Genomic DNA, 17,435 nt, shown 5'->3' with positions numbered 1-17,435 from the left:
ATCTAAACAGAGAGTAATCAAAATAAGAAACACAAAGGTCTGAGAAACAAATGTTCAACATCCTAGTCACGAGGGAAATATAAACTAACACTATTTTTAATTTCATCTTACACGTTTATTAATATATTTGAAGCTGTCATCCAGTTTTCTTCCAACATCTTTCTACCCATGAAGTACCTCTCACTTCCTAAGACCAAATGTCATTTTTCTTGAACATTGTCTAAAATTTTCTCTTTCTATGTGAATATGACCATGAATACTTTTTCACTCGCAGTTGATAAATTCTTCAACCCATGGTTTAGCATTTTCCTTAGTTTTAGAACATACTTAGCCTTTTGTGTCCTCAGATTTTTTCCACTTGAGGTAAGAACTTCTTCTCTATTTTTCTCTATCTCAGTCTCATTCTGTCTCCCTCCTCCTCTCCCTTTCCTTCTCTCTTTCTTCTCTCCATCTTTGCTTTGTCTTATTAATTTCTAAAGCACTTAAAAGGATAAATGAGGGTTGATAAATGTTTCTGTGGGTAAAGATGTTTATCTACTTGATTAGTTTCAATCTCAGGAATCCATGTAATAGAACAAGGGAGCTGATTCCCACTAGTAACTCTGATGTCCATGCATAGGTTGGGGCATATGTGCAAGTAAACATATAGACATAAAAATAAATAGCCTTGAACTATTTGAAGTTCTTCATTGTCATGTGTTTAATTAGATATTTTTAATTTAAAATGACAATATCTTTACAAAATAATTATAAAATGGTTCTCCGTTACAAAAATATTCTTAAGAACTTGTGATTCTTCTGAAATATAATGTGAATATCAAATGAAAGAAGTTTGGATACAAATATGTCTTAACTGGTAAAGTGATTGCAGCATAAGCATGAATCTTGTCTCATAACTCACATAGAAATCCTGGTAAAATAGAATGCACTCATCTATGTGGCAAGTATTTTTACCCTTCATTAAATGGTTGTGCTCTGAAACAACCAGTGTGTAAGGCTGGATAATGGCTTGATTAATAATGTTCATGTTTTCAAGTTTGTATCCATACTGACAAAAAAGTTCTTGTGCATTAGCACATGGCTATAACTTAAATGTTTTAGAGGTGGCATTAGAGGGATCTGGTGATGGGTGGCTATCTAGTGTAGCCAAATCATCTAAACCAAGGAAACTGGGAGAGACCTTACTTCAGTGAGTAAATAGAGTGACTGACATATAGATACACACATACACTGAACACATGGATACAGATACATGGATACACACACATGGATACACACAAATACATACTATATACACATGCTTACATGTACAATAGCCAAACACAAAGAAAAATACACATGCACATACAATCAAACATTACCTGAACACATACAGGAATATAAACACAGATTCTCACCCATGTGTAATCATAATCACATGGGCAAATGAACATGTGTTCACATGCAACAGGCTCACATACATATACACACATATAATCACACAAACACACACATGCATATGTCAAAACATAAGATTTGTACTAATCAGAATTAAAAACTCTTCCAGCTCCCAAATCATTCATTCTCAAATTCCACAAGTCATTCAGTACACAAATATTGTTGTTGTTATTGTTGTTGTATATTGTTTTGCTTTGTTTCTGATAATAAAAATCCCGGTTAGTAAAAGCTCAAATTTTGAAAAATAGGCCATGATGTAGTAGTAACCAATCTGCAAATGGTCTGAAGTACAGCTTCACCCATAAGTTCTAATGATTCCTGATTCGTATCAGTTCTTCACATTACTTTTGACTGTGATGAAATGAGGGGTTACATACACACACACACACACACACACACACACACACACACACACACACACACACACAGGTGGTACATGGCTCAAGGGATGCTGTCTCAAACAAAATGTGACAACCAGAATCTAATACTATCTTCTTCCATCCATGTGCATTACCTAGCATACATGCACATGAACACAAGAATACACCGAGCATCTAACTGTGCTGGAAAGCTGTTAACTTGAGAAAAGGGATTCTCAAATTTAAAATATCATCCATAAGATCAGGCTTTAGTCATACATGTAAGTCACTTTCTTATTTAGTGATTGATAGGAAAAGGCCTAGCCTATTTTCAGTGGGTCCAACCTTATTCTGGTAGTCTTTCAATAAGAAAGTAGGCTGACTAAGCCATGGAAAGCAAGTCAGTAAGTTACACCTCTCCATGGATTCTCCATCACTTCCTCCTTTCAGGTGCCTGTCCTGTTTTACTTTCTGTCCTGACTTCTTTTAATGGTGAACAGTGATATAGAAGTGGAAGTAATGTAAACTCTTTCATCCCAAGGTGCTTTGTCATAGTATTTTATCATAGCAAGAGTAATCCTAATTAAGGCCTTATAAACAATACTGAGAAGAAATATTCAGCTTGTCTACCCTTTGATCATGTCAAAGAAACATTAACAATTCCTATGTTCATTGGAAAGTATAAAATTACCGCACACTATCCTCCTCTGGAAAGAGTACTCTTTTAGACAATGCTCCCAGCAATACCCTCAAGGGAACTCTGAGGTAAAGATGTCATGTACAACTACATCAGAATTTAATAAATAATTGCTCAGAAGGAGTTCAAAGCTTTGTAAGTTGTGTAAAATCAAATAAATCCAGTCATGTATTTAATAAGAATTAAAGAGTCACTAAAATGCTACAGACCTGCCTCAGTTAATATGGGTCTTGCCTTCTACTCTAGTTTCATTCCTGATGCAGTAATATAGACCAGAACTAAAAGATATGTAGGGAGGAATATATGTTAGATCATCTTACCCCATGACTAAGGGATGCCAAGGCAGGAATCCATAGCAAGCCACCTGGAGGAACAAACTGAAGCAGAAATGCCAAGGAATACTGCTTAATGTATTACTCCCTATGGCTTACCCAACACATTTCTTATGTACTATGACTACCTGAACACATGTAAAAATGTGTAGCGTTGGCTGATCCCTCTTACATTAATTATTAATAAAATAATCCAAATGCCCCACATGCATGTTTACAAGACAATCTGATTGGTACCTTTTTTGCAAATGAGATTCTTTCTTCCCACATGACTAATGTTTATATCAAGTTCAAAATAAATAAATAAATAAATAAATAAATAAATAAATAAATAGGGCACCTTAGAAGTATGAAGATATGAATTGAATCTCAACATTCACATAGCAATTCTGTTGTGAGAATGCAAGTTATGATTCAGAGCTGGACAGAGGTGACAATCAAGTCCCTGGGGCTTGCTTAACAACCACCCTAGCATATTGGTGAGTTTCAGGCAAGTGTCAAATATATAAATAAATAAATAAATAATATGTTAAGAAAAAAATGCATTTACAACCCTACAAGTTTAGTCAGTATTTTGGTACTATAATATAATGCATGCTCTGTGATAATTATAAAAAGAGAATTTGTAAATTATAAATTTTTAAAATTCAAGATATGGCATCAGGTTTGTTCAGCCCTGGTAGGAAACTCATAGCACCCAGATGGCTAAACATGCATTAATAAGAGCAGAAGGAAGAACTCATGATCCCAACCGGAAGCTGGAGATAAACAGAGTAAGGTATCTGGAGTTTTGTTAGGGTCAGAAAATTTGGAAATAATCCCCTAGGAAAACCAAATTTGAGAGAGCAAAATGTCGCTTTATTAAAAAATCATGGTGATGTCAGCTGGGTTCTGAATTTAAGCTATGTCTGGATCCAAGCTATGTCTGTGGTAGTAGAAAGGTGCAGGTGTCAGCGAGGACAGATCACAGAACAGCCCTTTAAAGCATGAAAACAAAACAAAGCAAAACAAAACAAAACAAAACAAATTAGGTGGTTTAGGGACAACCTTATACATGTGTGTAGTATGTTTCCAACTCCTTTTCACACCTGACATCTTCAGTTGATTATTATTTTTTTTTGCCATCGGAAAATACTTTAATTATGTACAGATGATTGGCAAACTGATCAGAGTAGAGTGTGGATGTACCCCCATATTTGAAGAAATGACAGGAGAAAAGTGCCAGCGACATGTGCCATTCAAGAGGTGACAGCCACCAGACACCAAGTAAATCACAAATTGTGACAGCTGTGGAAGGGATATAAATCAACACTTTTCCTCTGGGACAAGAAAAAGAAAAACAAAACAACAAATATCAGATCTGAGGAATGCTTTCTCTCCCAGCCATGGAATGGTATTTGTCCATGATGAATGCAGGGATGATTGGGAGTAGATGGTCCAGGCCCCTGGGGCGATATCACCTGCCACACCTGTTATGGTCCCATTTGTGCCTCAGTCAGGCCAGCAGCATTCAGGATTCATAAGCAGTCCCTGCAGCCACAGTCATCACAGGCCTCAGAAGAGGGGCCTTGAGCCCTGGTTTTCAAACTCAGACCATGCATCATTCAGCTCCATGAAGATCATCTTGGCAGACTGTTCATATGGCTGCCCTGTGGCACTACCAGCACTGCACGACAGTACTGCTTCTTCACCTGCTCTGGAGTCACCAGGTCAGCCATACTTACAGGTGTCCAGCGGCTCTCCCCATCCCACAATACTGTGTGCAGAGTGGACAGCAGTGCACAAATATTCCTCTCTTTGCCTTCAATCCAGTCCAAAAGCTTCAATTTGAATGGGTCTGTATCTCTGGCAAGTTCCTGTTTCTGCATCTCTGCCATGGTCTTTGGCCCCTTCTTGTCAGACTTAGAGAAGCCTTGATTTGGCAGCAGATCTTCAAAATCATTTTCTGAGACCTTTGGCTTTTCGGCAAAGCTGGGCGCACGGACACCTCTCTCTTCTCGGGCCCCAATCACACTAAAGTGAGACCTTAGTTGTTCAGAGGCTCTGGGGGCTGGGTTGGCCTGCCCGGGCCATGAGGTTCCAGGGATTGTGGGATGAGTTGTCTGCCTGGAGCTGTTGCTTTTGTGAGTGGTGGCTGATGTGCCAACGAATCTCCCTGCAGGTAGTCCATCAGGCAAGCCTTGGAGGCTAGAGCTGAGATCACTGAGATCAGCAAATGGGTCCGGGTTCTGAGACTTCGTTTGGCTGGGGTTGGGGCCTGGAGGGGCTGGGTGACCTGCAGAAGAGAAGAGGGTACCTTCTGGTACTGGAATGGAGGCCGGCCCAGGTATAGCAGTCTCAGCCCTCCTAGCAGATCTGGGTGGCTGGATGAAGCAATCACTTTGTTGGGCTCTGCTGGCAGATCTCCTAGGTGCAGGAAGGCAGTGCTGCAGGATGGGGGTGGGGCACTGTGGGTCGATGGGAAGGCAGTTGAGGAAGCTACAGAGTCGGAGTTGAGAAACTCTCCAAAGAGATCAGGTTTGGAGCAGGGCTGGGTGTCTGAGTTAGATGACAACAGGAACTGGTCAAATGGGTTCACAGTGTCAGGGACTTTTCTTTGCAGGTTGCTCTCTTCAGTTGATTATTACTTATCAAGTAACTTAGATCTCATATCTGATAAACCAAGACCAGCCAATCAGAGCATATTTAGATGTTGCTGGGTTTCAGGGTTTACTGGGTGCTAACCCACAAAGCACAGGACAAGATATTGTGGTCTAAGTTCATAAGGTTTAATCTGAGGCCAGAATCCATTTCTGGGAATTCAGCTTTTTCTGATAATTCAGCCCATGACAAGATAGGGTCTTTCCCTAGGACAAGAAACTATATATGAGATGAGAGCTCTGAACCTAAAGTGTCCCTAACTGTTTAAAATAGCAACTCTTATGATAAACTAGGGTATCTGTACTGAATAGTTTTATGTCAACTTGAGATGAGCTAAAGTCAACAGAAAAAGGGACTTTCACTTAAGAGAATGCCTACATATAGGTTGCAATCAAGTCTTTAGTGCATTTCTTAGTAATTAATAGTGGAGGGCCCATTCATTTTGGGGAAGGAACTGCCAAATGTTGACAGCATCATCCCTGACCCTAGACTTTTAGGTTCTTTATGAAAATGGCTGAGCATGTGTGAGGAGCAAGCCAGTAAGCAACAATCCTGTATAGCCTTTACATCAGCTCTTATCTCCATGACCCTGCCCTGTTAAAGTTCCTATCCTGTGTTCCTTTGGTGAAGAGTAACATTGAAGTAAAGGTCAAATGAACCTTTGCATCCCCAAATTGCTTTGATCATGGTGTTTCATCACAGCAATATTAGGCCTAACTAAAAAAATCCTCTTGATAAACATTCTAATCTCTTCTGAAGGTCATAGTCCTGATTGAATTTTTAATCTCTCAACAGGCTCTGTCTCTGAAAAATGGCTTGTCACATCTTTCTTTTTAAATCAAATTTATCTATTGTATATAAGCATACATATGCAACATACCAGAGCACATATATGTTAGTCAGAGAACAACTTATGGGAATTGGTTCTACCTTTCACCATGTAATTCCTAAGGACGGATCTCTGTCATTATTCTTGACCAAGAAACACACTACCTGTTGAATCATCTAACCAGCCCTGAATGTCACCACTCATTGTTTCATACTGAGGCCCAAATGTTGTATACATAACCCTAAGGACAAGCTATACCTTGCTTGCTGTACTGTAGCACTGTAACACAAGAACATATACTCATTTTTGAGGCACAGGCTTAAAAGCATCTACACTTATCTTCATTCATTTGAATCCTCTTTTTCTCTCTCTAACCTCATATTGACATTCTAATTAAAACATAATCTGTACCTATATAATTATCCATTATCTATGATGTCAAGTTTCGTGGCAGACATTACTCAGGTTCTATGTCTATGTAACCTGAGAGCTAACAAGGAAGATACACATAGATCCCAGGGCTTGGTGGATAACTAGTCTACCTAAATTAAGGATCCTAATGAGAGATCATGTCTCAAAAATAAAGGTAGACAGTTCTTGAGAAACAAGCAACATATAAGGTTGTTCTCTGTCTTCCACATGCTCCCTCCCCCAACAGACACACTAATTTGAGACCCAGTTTTATTAAGCTTGTCATACAGACCTTCAATAAGTTCTCACATCTTCCAACCTTCATTTATTATCTTGATTTCTACATTACCATCAATAATCCCTTACACATATAATCTTCAAAACATTTCTTTTAAATGTCATCTCCTTGTTATTAGAGTCCCCTAGTGATTAAAAAGAAAGATAATGCATTTAAGCTATAATAATAATAAAAACAATGAATGTAGATACCTGGAGTGAGTTCTGGGACTTCTCAGTTCCCTTAATTGAATAATGGAAATCCTCTCACTTCTTGAATTAAATTACAATTGAAAGGATGAAGACCAGCCCTTGTGTTACTCTAGGATGACTTTCCTAGGTGCATGGGTCTAACTTTGCTCATTATCAGTGTGCCCATTAACTTTCATAGTATGTGTGATCTGTGACATTTCCCAGAACACTCATAGACCTTAATTCAACTCATTTCCATTGCTTGGGACAAGGAAAAAGAGACCCTATGTAATTTCTTGACTCTATACTTATAGAAAATCCATTTACTGAAAAGATGAACATTAAGAGACCTTGAGTGTTTTCTTACTTCCAGAAATGCTTTATTATTGTTATATGCATTTTTAACAAGATTAAAGGTAAATAAGTTAAACAAAATAATTATGCATTAAAACACATGGGAGAAGACTGCAATTCATCTGGCACTGATATAAAAGTAAGATCAAAGTTTACAAAAACACAGAGTAACTATTTAATTTTGGTTTGATCATTACTATTGATTTCCAATTTGAAAGCATAAAGAAGACATTTCTCTAGGTATGTCTCCGGACTATTTATTTGGATAATTGAGATAAATATTCTCATTGTTTTTAATGGACCCACATTATCCCTTGGCTGGAGTTCAGGCTTGAATAAAAAGTAAGTAATGAGCTCAAGTTAAATGTCAAACCTGCAGCAATCATTTATCTCCCTGCTTTCTGGTTGTGTCTACAATGCAACTAGTGAACTGCATCAAGTGCCTCCTGCTATGCATTCCCAACTATCATGGACTGTCCTCTTAAATTCTGAGCCAAAATAAACCCTTCTTTTTCAAGTTGTTTTTGCTGGCTATTTTGTCACAACAATGAGAATGTAAACTAACACAAGTGGTTGAAACTTATTAACATCTAGAAACCATTCTAGAAATAGTGTCAATGTTATCAATTTTGACTTAATGAGTTAAATTTATTATTGAAATTCTGCATGTTTTGTAAGTGACAGTGTTAGATTCAGCAACAACAAGAACATCAACATCATCATCATCAACAACAACAACAACAACAGCAAATTATATTTGTATTCTTAATCTATAAGTTTTGCTCTTCAGATCACAACTAGAGATGCAACTTTGTATTCTCCATTTTACCAAAGCTTTTATCTTGGAAAATAAGATATTTAGAATGCCCAGTCATAAATGTAAATTAACATAAACAATTTCAAATATATATATTGAAAATGAAGTTTCATTTAGGTCACAGAAATGTGTATACATGCAGGTATACACGCATACACATACACACACAGAAACACATACACACATATACAAACACACACCCGTATAGAAATAGAAATAAAGAGAAGAAAGAGAGAGAGAGAAAGAGACAGAGTCAGAGACAGAGAGGCAGGAACCAAAAGAGAATTGTTATCAAGTTCAAAGATCCTTACTTCAGATCCCTGATGAAGAGTTAATCACAGTAAAATATTTCCTGAGTTTCTACCATGCATTGTAAATTGTTAAGTGAGAGCTATACAGTGTTGCAATTAGCATGGTATTATCATATAGGAGGTTATTGATGCTGGTGTTTACAAGTACTACTCAAATATCTGTGCTTCCGTGAATCTTCTAACAAACTCAAACAGGGAAATGTAAGAACAATGGCACTGTGTTGATGGGATGGTCACATAAGTGTGGATAAAAAAAGTTGTCTATTAATCTTTAACTGGAAAAAAGGAATTGAAACTGAAATCAAAGTTTATGTCTAAATATATGTTAAACACTAGCACAGAGTAAATTTTGTCTAAAATCTAGTGAATGAACCGAGGCAAGAGAATCCTAATAACCTCCTATGTACCTAGGAGAGTGAAGAGGCCATTGAAAGAAGCAAGACATAAACATAGGCCATTTTGTAGAGAAACATGGGCAATCTGACTAATATATAATATAAGCAGCAAAAGAAACAGATAAACTATAAATCCGGCAGCCACTTCCCTCATGTGCATGTGTGTACATGTTTGTATAATCAAGCAGGTGTGCTCATGCATATTTGTAATAAGTTGTGCATGCAAATGGAGAACAGAGATATAAATTGGGTTCCAATCAGATCAACTCTCACTGCTACCCCTCAGACAAAGACACTAGCACTTGTCTTACCTGTGTAGACTCCCACGCTTGGCTTTTTGCCTGGGGATCCACATTTACCTGGAGAAACTGCACTTAGAACTTAATGTCTGTATGGCAGGCACCTAACCATTTGAACCATTTTCCCAGGTTCTTCAGGTAACTTCTTATATGAAAAAATATATATATATATATATATTCAATAACAGAAGTCCTTTCTATTGCCTTCTGTTGTGGATAAAATGTTTGTAGAAAACTCTTCAGTTTAGAAGATTTAAGGTTTGGAATGAAGCCCTAATACTGTGCCTGTCTGATGATACAGAACAGAAGGACTGTTTCTGGCCAAAGAAATAAGACTCTGAGAAGTTTTCAATGGAGATCATGAGAGGTAACTTTAGAGGAAAAAGAGACAAATAAATAGTATCTTGCAACATTTCTAAGGTAAAAGAGTATTCATTGGGCTGGTGAAATGGCTCAGTGGTTAAAAGCAATGACTGCTCTTCCAGAGATCCTGAGTTCAATTCCCACAACTACATCGTGGCTCACAACCATGTCTATCAGGATCTATTACCCTTTTCTTGTATGTCTGGAGAAAGTGACCATGTGCTCATATGAATAAACAAATCTAAAAAATAAAAGGAAAGAAAAGAAAGAAAGAAAGAAAGAAGGAAGGAAGGAAGGAAGGAAAGAAAGAAAGAAAGAAAGAAAGAAAGAAAGAAAGAAAGAAAGAAAGAAAGAAAGAAAAAAAGGGTGAGTATTCATTGTCTAGGTCAATCAGATAGGGAAAATCAGGTTCTGCCTAGAAAGACAGTGGGAAGAACATGGACAAAATGGCTAAAAGGACTATCTGGAGCTGAGTGAAGAATCTACACTCATTTCCAGAGATCAGAGATCTGCAGGAAGGATGCAGAAAAGTACATTGCCTATGCATAGCGATCCTCTTTTTAGAAATAAAATTAAATAAATTTTATTAAAAACCCTAAAGGGGCTGAGGAGATAGTGAAATTCTTGAATTGATAATATGAGGACCTGCCATCTAGTTTCAGAAAGCAGAGAGGAGAGCCAGAAATAGGAATGATTGTTTAGTGGTAGAAAACTGCACTAGTATGTACTAGGCCCTGGGCTCAATTACCAGGTTTGGAAAGAAAAGTAGAGCCTAATTTTAAATCAGTCTACAGAGTATTGAAGGACATTAAAGACTTTTGCCAGTCTTACACCCACCTGCTTCTGGTCAAGGCTAGACAAGCTTCCAGCTTCCAGTCTTGGGTCAAAGCTAGGCCAAGTTCTATTCTCCACCCACAGGAACTTTTTTGAGTAAAATATCTCAGAATGCACTGATCCTCTGGAAAAGCCCAGGTATAGTTCAAATGCATATCATGATCTGCCCATGCTTGTTAGCCAATAGATTTAAAGGTCAATATGCATAGCCAATAAGTTTGAACTGTAACCTTGCAGATGTAACCTGTGCCCTTAAAAAGTATAAAAACTGCTTGTAATAGTCAATTTTGGCTGCTTTCTAGTCACTTGCCTCAGGGACTGATTGAGGGTTGACCCGGATGTGCCAGAAAATAAACCTCTTGCTTTGCATCAATATGTGTCGGTGTCTTGAAGTAAGTTCCACTGACTGAGGGTTGGAGTTCTCACAGTATGTGTGTTTGGAATTGCAATGTTAAGAAGTTGGAGACAACCTGGTCCCTGAATCTGGCTAATAAGTCAAACCTAACTTACTTGTCAATTTTTAGTCTAGTGAGCACCTCAATTTCAAAATGAGAAGAGTTGGTAACTGAGGAACATCACAAATATTATCCTTTGTACTCTTCATGGAGTTACATATTGACTTACACACATATGTGTAGATTTATGTTGGGTCTGCCTTCTGTCCTGTCACTGAGGTGTGAGCATGGACATTAGGAAGGACCATACACGGATAGGGAAAACACAGCCTAAGAAGTGGTCGGCCGAAGCTGGGATTCCCTAACACCTAGGTTTCCAGTTTCAGTTAGCAAACCTGCATTAAGTTGTTGTGAACAGAATGGTGGAGGTCTAAGAGCCCGAGATGACAAAGGTTGGGACAAGGAACTTCCCAACTCATGGACATCCAGGCACCAGTTGGGACAGTGTCACGGTCCACAGGCTGAGGATTGAAACTAGCTTGGGTCTGAGGAACATGGGAGTTCTCCTTTAGCTCATAGGCAAAAGTCCTTAGGAATGATTGTCTGGGAGTGCAGAGAGGCTTTCTCCATACTCCCTATGATAGTTATTGATGAAAGAAGCAGTCCTTGACTCAAAACTGTTTACTAATTAATCACCATGGGAAATGGGTTCATATTACTTCCTGAGGATGGGCAGATATTAAATAACTTTTTCAGGGAGAAATGCCCATGAATGAAAGAATATTGGCTAAACCATCAGGGTCTCTAGGTACATCATTAGCAATTAGTAGGGAGAACTCTGTTTGAGGCGATTTGACCATGAATCATGTTTCCTTATGTGGGAAATGAGGCAGGTTTTCCAGGCTTGAAATTTGACAGGGATTAGGAAGCCACCTACTGTCTCAAGTGGGTGCCCATGTACATTGTACTCTTAATACACTCAACCTACCAAGTTTCCTGGAATGGTCTACTGTACCAACTATATGCACTCTTACCTTCATGATGATAAACACAGAGTCAGATAGATAACAGACACCACAATCACATTGGTTGAAGACCTGAAGATTAGTGTACAACCATAGTTCAACAGGACATAGAGTAGGTATAGTCCAGAATAGTGTAATACTCCTTGTAGACAGAGCTCTGATTTATACTTTTTGACATGACAGTCCTTTTGAACTTTCACTCTTCACTGTCTGCCATCACCATGAAGCAAATTTCTCCTATAAACTACTTGTAGTCCTCCCTCGATTTGTCCTTCCAATTGGCTCCTGAGTCCTATCTATTCCCTTCCCTTAAAAATCTTTTATTTCAATGGTCTCACTGATACAAACCTAAATAGAAGTGTAGGTAACTGTTTCAAATGGTTTCTAAAATTCCTGAATAAATATTTGTGTTGTGCATAAAAGCAAGAAAAGTATGAAGTGGCATGCCCAGAGGCAAGCATCTCTTCTCTGAAAATCAAGATGAAAAATAATCTGGGAATAGACCAAGAAAGCACATAAAGAAAAAGCATAATAATATTACAAGTGAGATAAAGGTCAGTGGATCTTAAAATGTCAAGTGACAAAGTATAACCTTCCATCAAGGTTATAGTTAGTGTAACTTAGCTGCTGCCAAGGTTTGAAAACTGTCTGGATTCATGTACATTTTTGGTCTCATGGTGCCAGTTTAATAGCAATTTCTTCAAGTTTGTATTAATATCACTATAAATGTCAATCAGCATTTTAAGTGGCATATAAAATGTCAGATATATTATATATATTCTGAGCACAATAATTATGCTTTAGCACTAAAAATGTGCAGATTGTAAATGATCTTGCTTCTCTATATATTTAATACATTTTACTAAATATATGTGAGATAAAATACAGGTCCCCACACACACAGGGAGGAGTGGGGATGGAGAGAGTGAGAAGAACCACGCTAATAGAAAAAGGCACTGTCCTTGACTCCTATTTGGGTTCCATGAGGCCTCTCTGTGGGAAAGAACTTGCTATACAAACAAGCATAAGACCTGAGTTCAAGTCCTCTGTACCCATGCAAAAATTCGGGTATTATAATACACATCTATGACTTCAGTGCTGAAATAGGGAGCTAGGAGGAGCCCTGAAGTTCTGTAGCCAGCTACTCTCGGAAATTGAGTAAGCTCCAATACAGTGAGAGATTCTACCTCAGTAAGAAATGTACAGAGCTATAGAAGACAACCTATGACTTTTTTTTTGTTACTCTTTTTTTTTATTATTATTATTATTAACTTGAGTATTTCTTATGTACATTTCGAGTGTTATTCCCTTTCCCGGTTTCCGGGCAAACATCCCCTTCCCTCCCCCCCTTCCTTATGGGTGTTCCCCTCCCCACCCTCCCCCCATTGCTGCCCTCCCCCCGACAGTCTAGTTCACTGGGGGTTCAGTCTTAGCAGGACCCAGGGCTTCCCCTTCCATTGGTGCTCTTACTAGGATATTCATTGCTACCTACGAGGTCAGAGTCCAGGGTCAGTCCATGTATAGTCTTTAGGTAGTGGCTTAGTCCCTGGAAGCTCTGGTTGCTTGGCATTGTTGTACATATGGGGTCTCAAGCCCCTTCAAGCTCTTCCAGTTCTTTCTCTGATTCCTTCAACGGGGGTCCCGTTCTCAGTTCAGTGGTTTGCTGCTGGCATTCGCCTCTGTATTTGCTGTATTCTGGCTGTGTCTCTCAGGATCGATCTACATCCGGCTCCTGTCGGTCTGCACTTCTTTGCTTCATCCATCTTGTCTAATTGGGTGGCTCTATATGTATGGGCCACATGTGGGGCAGGCTCTGAATGGGTGTTCCTTCAGTCTCTGTTTTAATCTTTGCCTCTCTCTTCCCTGCCAAGGGTATTCTTGTTCCCCTTTTAAAGAAGGAGTGAAGCATTCACATTTTGATCATCTGTCTTGAGTTTCATTTGTTCTAGGCAACTAGGGTAATTCAAGCATTTGGGCTAATAGCCACTTATCAGTGAGTGCATACCATGTATGTCTTTCTGTGATTGGGTTAGCTCACTCAGGATGATATTTTCCAGGTCCAACCATTTGCCCTACAATTTCATAAAGTCGTTGTTTTTGATAGCTGAGTAATATTCCATTGTGTAGATGTACCACATTTTCTGTATCCATTCCTCTGTTGAAGGGCATCTGGGTTCTTTCCAGCTTCTGGCTATTATAAATAAGGCTGCGATGAACATAGTGGAGCACGTGTCTTTTTTATATGTTGGGGCATCTTTTGGGTATATGCCCAAGAGAGGTATAGCTGGATCCTCAGGCAGTTCAATGTCCAATTTTCTGAGAAACCTCCAGACTGATTTCCAGAATGGTTGTACCAGTCTGCAACCCCACCAACAATGGAGGAGTGTTCCTCTTTCTCCGCATCCTCGCCAGCATTTGCTGTCACCTGAGTTTTTGATCTTAGCCATTCTCACTGGTGTGAGGTGAAATCTCAGGGTTGTTTTGATTTGCATTTCCCTGATGACTAAAGATGTTGAACATTTCTTTAGGTGTTTCTCAGCCATTCGGCATTCCTCAGCTGTGAATTCTTTGTTTAGCTCTGAACCCCATTTTTTAATAGGGTTATTTGTCTCCCTGCGGTATAACTTCTTGAGTTCTTTGTATATTTTGGATATAAGGCCTCTATCTGTTGTAGGATTGGTAAAGATCTTTTCCCAATCTGTTGGTTGCCGTTTTGTCCTGACCACAGTGTCCTTTGCCTTACAGAAGCTTTGTAGTTTTAAGAGATCCCATTTGTCGATTCTTGATCTTAGAGCATAAGCCATTGGTGTTTTGTTCAGGAAATTTTTTCCAGTGCACATGTGTTCCAGATGCTTCCCTAGTTTTTCTTCTATTAGTTTGAGTGTGTCTGGTTTGATGTGGAGGTCCTTGATCCACTTGGACTTAAGCTTTGTACAGGGTGATAAGCATGGATCGATCTGCATTCTTCTACATGTTGACCTCCAGTTGAACCAGCACCATTTGCTGAAAATGCTATCTTTTTTCCATTGGATGGTTTGGGCTCCTTTGTCAAAAAAAATCAAGTGACCATAGGTGTGTGGGTTCATTTCTGGGTCTTCAATTCTATTCCATTGGTCTATCTGTCTGTCTCTGTACCAATACCATGCAGTTTTTTATCACTATTGCTCTGTAATACTGCTTGAGTTCAGGGATAGCAATTCCCCTGAAGTCCTTTTATTGTTGAGGATAGTTTTAGCTATCCTGGGTTTTTTGTTATTCCAGATGAATTTGCAAATTGTTCTGTCTAACTCTTTGAAGAATTGGATTGGTATTTTTGATGGGGATTGCATTGAATCTGTAGATCGCTTTTGGTAAAATGGCCATTTTTACTATATTAATCCTGCCAATCCATGAGCATGGGAGATCTTTCCATCTTCTGAGGTCTTCTTCAATTTCTTTCTTCAGAGTCTTGAAGTTCTTGTTGTACAAATCTTTTACTTGCTTGGTTAAAGTCACACCGAGTAACTTTATATTATTTGGGTCTATTATGAAGGGTGTCGTTTCCCTAATTTCTTTCTCGGCTTGTTTCTCTTTTGTGTAGAGGAAGGCTACTGATTTATTTGAGTTAATTTTATACCCAGCCACTTTGCTGAAGTTGTTTATCAGCTTTAGTAGTTCTCTGGTGGAACTTTTGGGATCACTTAAATATACTATCATATCATCTGCAAATAGTGATAATTTGACTTCTTCTTTTCCGATCTGTATCCCTTGACCTCCTTTTGTTGTCTGATTGCTCTGGCTAGAACTTCAAGAACTATATTGAATAAGTAGGGAGAGAGTGGGCAGCCTTGTCTAGTCCCTGATTTTAGTGGGATTGCTTCAAGTTTCTCTCCATTTAGTTTAATGTTAGCCACTGGTTTGCTGTATATGGCTTTTACTATGTTTAGGTATGGGCCTTGGATTCCTATTCTTTCCAGGACTTTTATCATGAAGGGGTGTTGAATTTTGTCAAATGCTTTCTCAGCATCTAATGAAATGATCATGTGGTTTTGTTCTTTCAGTTTGTTTATATAATGGATCACGTTGATGGTTTTCCGTATATTTACCATCCCTGCATGCCTGGGATGAAGCCTACTTGATCATGGTGGATGATTGTTTTGATGTGCTCTTGGATTCGGTTTGCCAGAATTTTGTTGAGTATTTTTGCGTCGATGTTCATAAGGGAAATTGGTCTGAAGTTCTCTTTCTTTGTTGGGTCTTTGTGTGGTTTAGGTATAAGAGTAATTGTGGCTTCATAGAAGGAGTTCGGTAGTGCTCCATCTGTTTCAATTTTGTGGAATAGTTTGAATAATATTGGTACGAGGTCTTCTATGAAGGTCTGATAGAATTCTGCACTAAACCCGTCTGGACCTGGGCTCTTTTTGGTTGGGAGACCTTTAATGACTGCTTCTATTTCCTTAGGAGTTATGGGGTTGTTTAACTGGTTTATCTGTTCCTGATTTAACTTCGGTACCTGGTATCTGTCTAGGAAATTGTCCATTTCCTGCAGATTTTCAAGTTCTGTTGAGTATAGGCTTTTATAGTAAGATCTGATGATTTTTTGAATTTCCTCTGAATCTGTAGTTATGTCTCCCTTTTCATTTCTGATTTTGTTAATTTGGACACGCTCTCTGTGTCCTCTCGTTAGTCTGGCTAGGGGTTTATCTATCTTGTTGATTTTCTCAAAGAACCAACTTTTGGTTCTGTTGATTCTTTCTATGGTCCTTTTTGTTTCTACTTGGTTGATTTCAGCTCTGAGTTTGATTATTTCCTGCCTTCTACTTCTCCTGGGTGTATTTGCTTCTTTTTGTTCTAGAGCTTTTAGGTGTGCTGTCAAGCTGCTGACATATGCTCTTTCCTGTTTCTTTCTGCAGGCACTCAGCGCTATGAGTTTTCCTCTTAGCACAGCTTTCATCGTTTCCCATAAGTTTGGGTATGTTGTACCTTCATTTTAATTAAATTCTAAAAAGTTTTTAATTTCTTTCTTTATTTCTTCCTTGACCAGGTTATCATTGAGTAGAGCATTGTTCAATTTCCACGTATATGTGGGCATTCTTCCCTTATTGTTATTGAAGACCAGCTTTAGGCCGTGGTGGTCCGATAGCACGCATGGGATTATTTCTATCTTTCTGTACCTGTTGAGGCCCGTTTTTTGACCAATTATATGGTCAATTTTGGAGAAAGTACCATGAGGAGCTGAGAAGAAGGTATATCCTTTTGCATTAGGGTAGAACGTTCTATAAATATCCGTTAAGTCCATTTGGCTCATGACTTCTCTTAGTCTGTCTACGTCTCTGTTTAATTTCTGTTTCCATGATCTGTCCATTGATGAGAGTGGGGTGTTGAAGTCTCCTACTATTATTGTGTGAGGTGCAATATGTGTTTTGAGCTTTAGTAAGGTTTCTTTTACGTATGTAGGTGCCCTTGTATTTGGGGCATAGATATTTAGGA

General features: G+C 38.6%; 1 protein-coding gene across 1 annotated transcript in view; it reads right to left on the bottom strand.

The window, feature by feature from the left end:
* Positions 1 to 4,359: 4,359 nt before the first annotated feature.
* Positions 4,360 to 17,435, bottom strand: part of LOC116910959 (cyclin-G-associated kinase-like) — a 36,955-nt gene continuing 23,879 nt past the window's right edge. The window contains 3 exon segments of the mRNA XM_032914686.1: positions 4,360 to 4,483; positions 4,486 to 5,166; positions 5,169 to 5,435. Of these exon segments, the coding sequence (XP_032770577.1) occupies positions 4,380 to 4,483; positions 4,486 to 5,166; positions 5,169 to 5,435 (1,052 nt within the window). The 3' untranslated portion in view covers positions 4,360 to 4,379.

Source organism: Rattus rattus, chromosome 10 (genome assembly GCF_011064425.1).
Source record: "Rattus rattus isolate New Zealand chromosome 10, Rrattus_CSIRO_v1, whole genome shotgun sequence".
Classification (NCBI taxonomy): Eukaryota; Metazoa; Chordata; class Mammalia; order Rodentia; family Muridae; genus Rattus; species Rattus rattus.
This window is presented reverse-complemented; position numbering and strand designations above follow the sequence as displayed.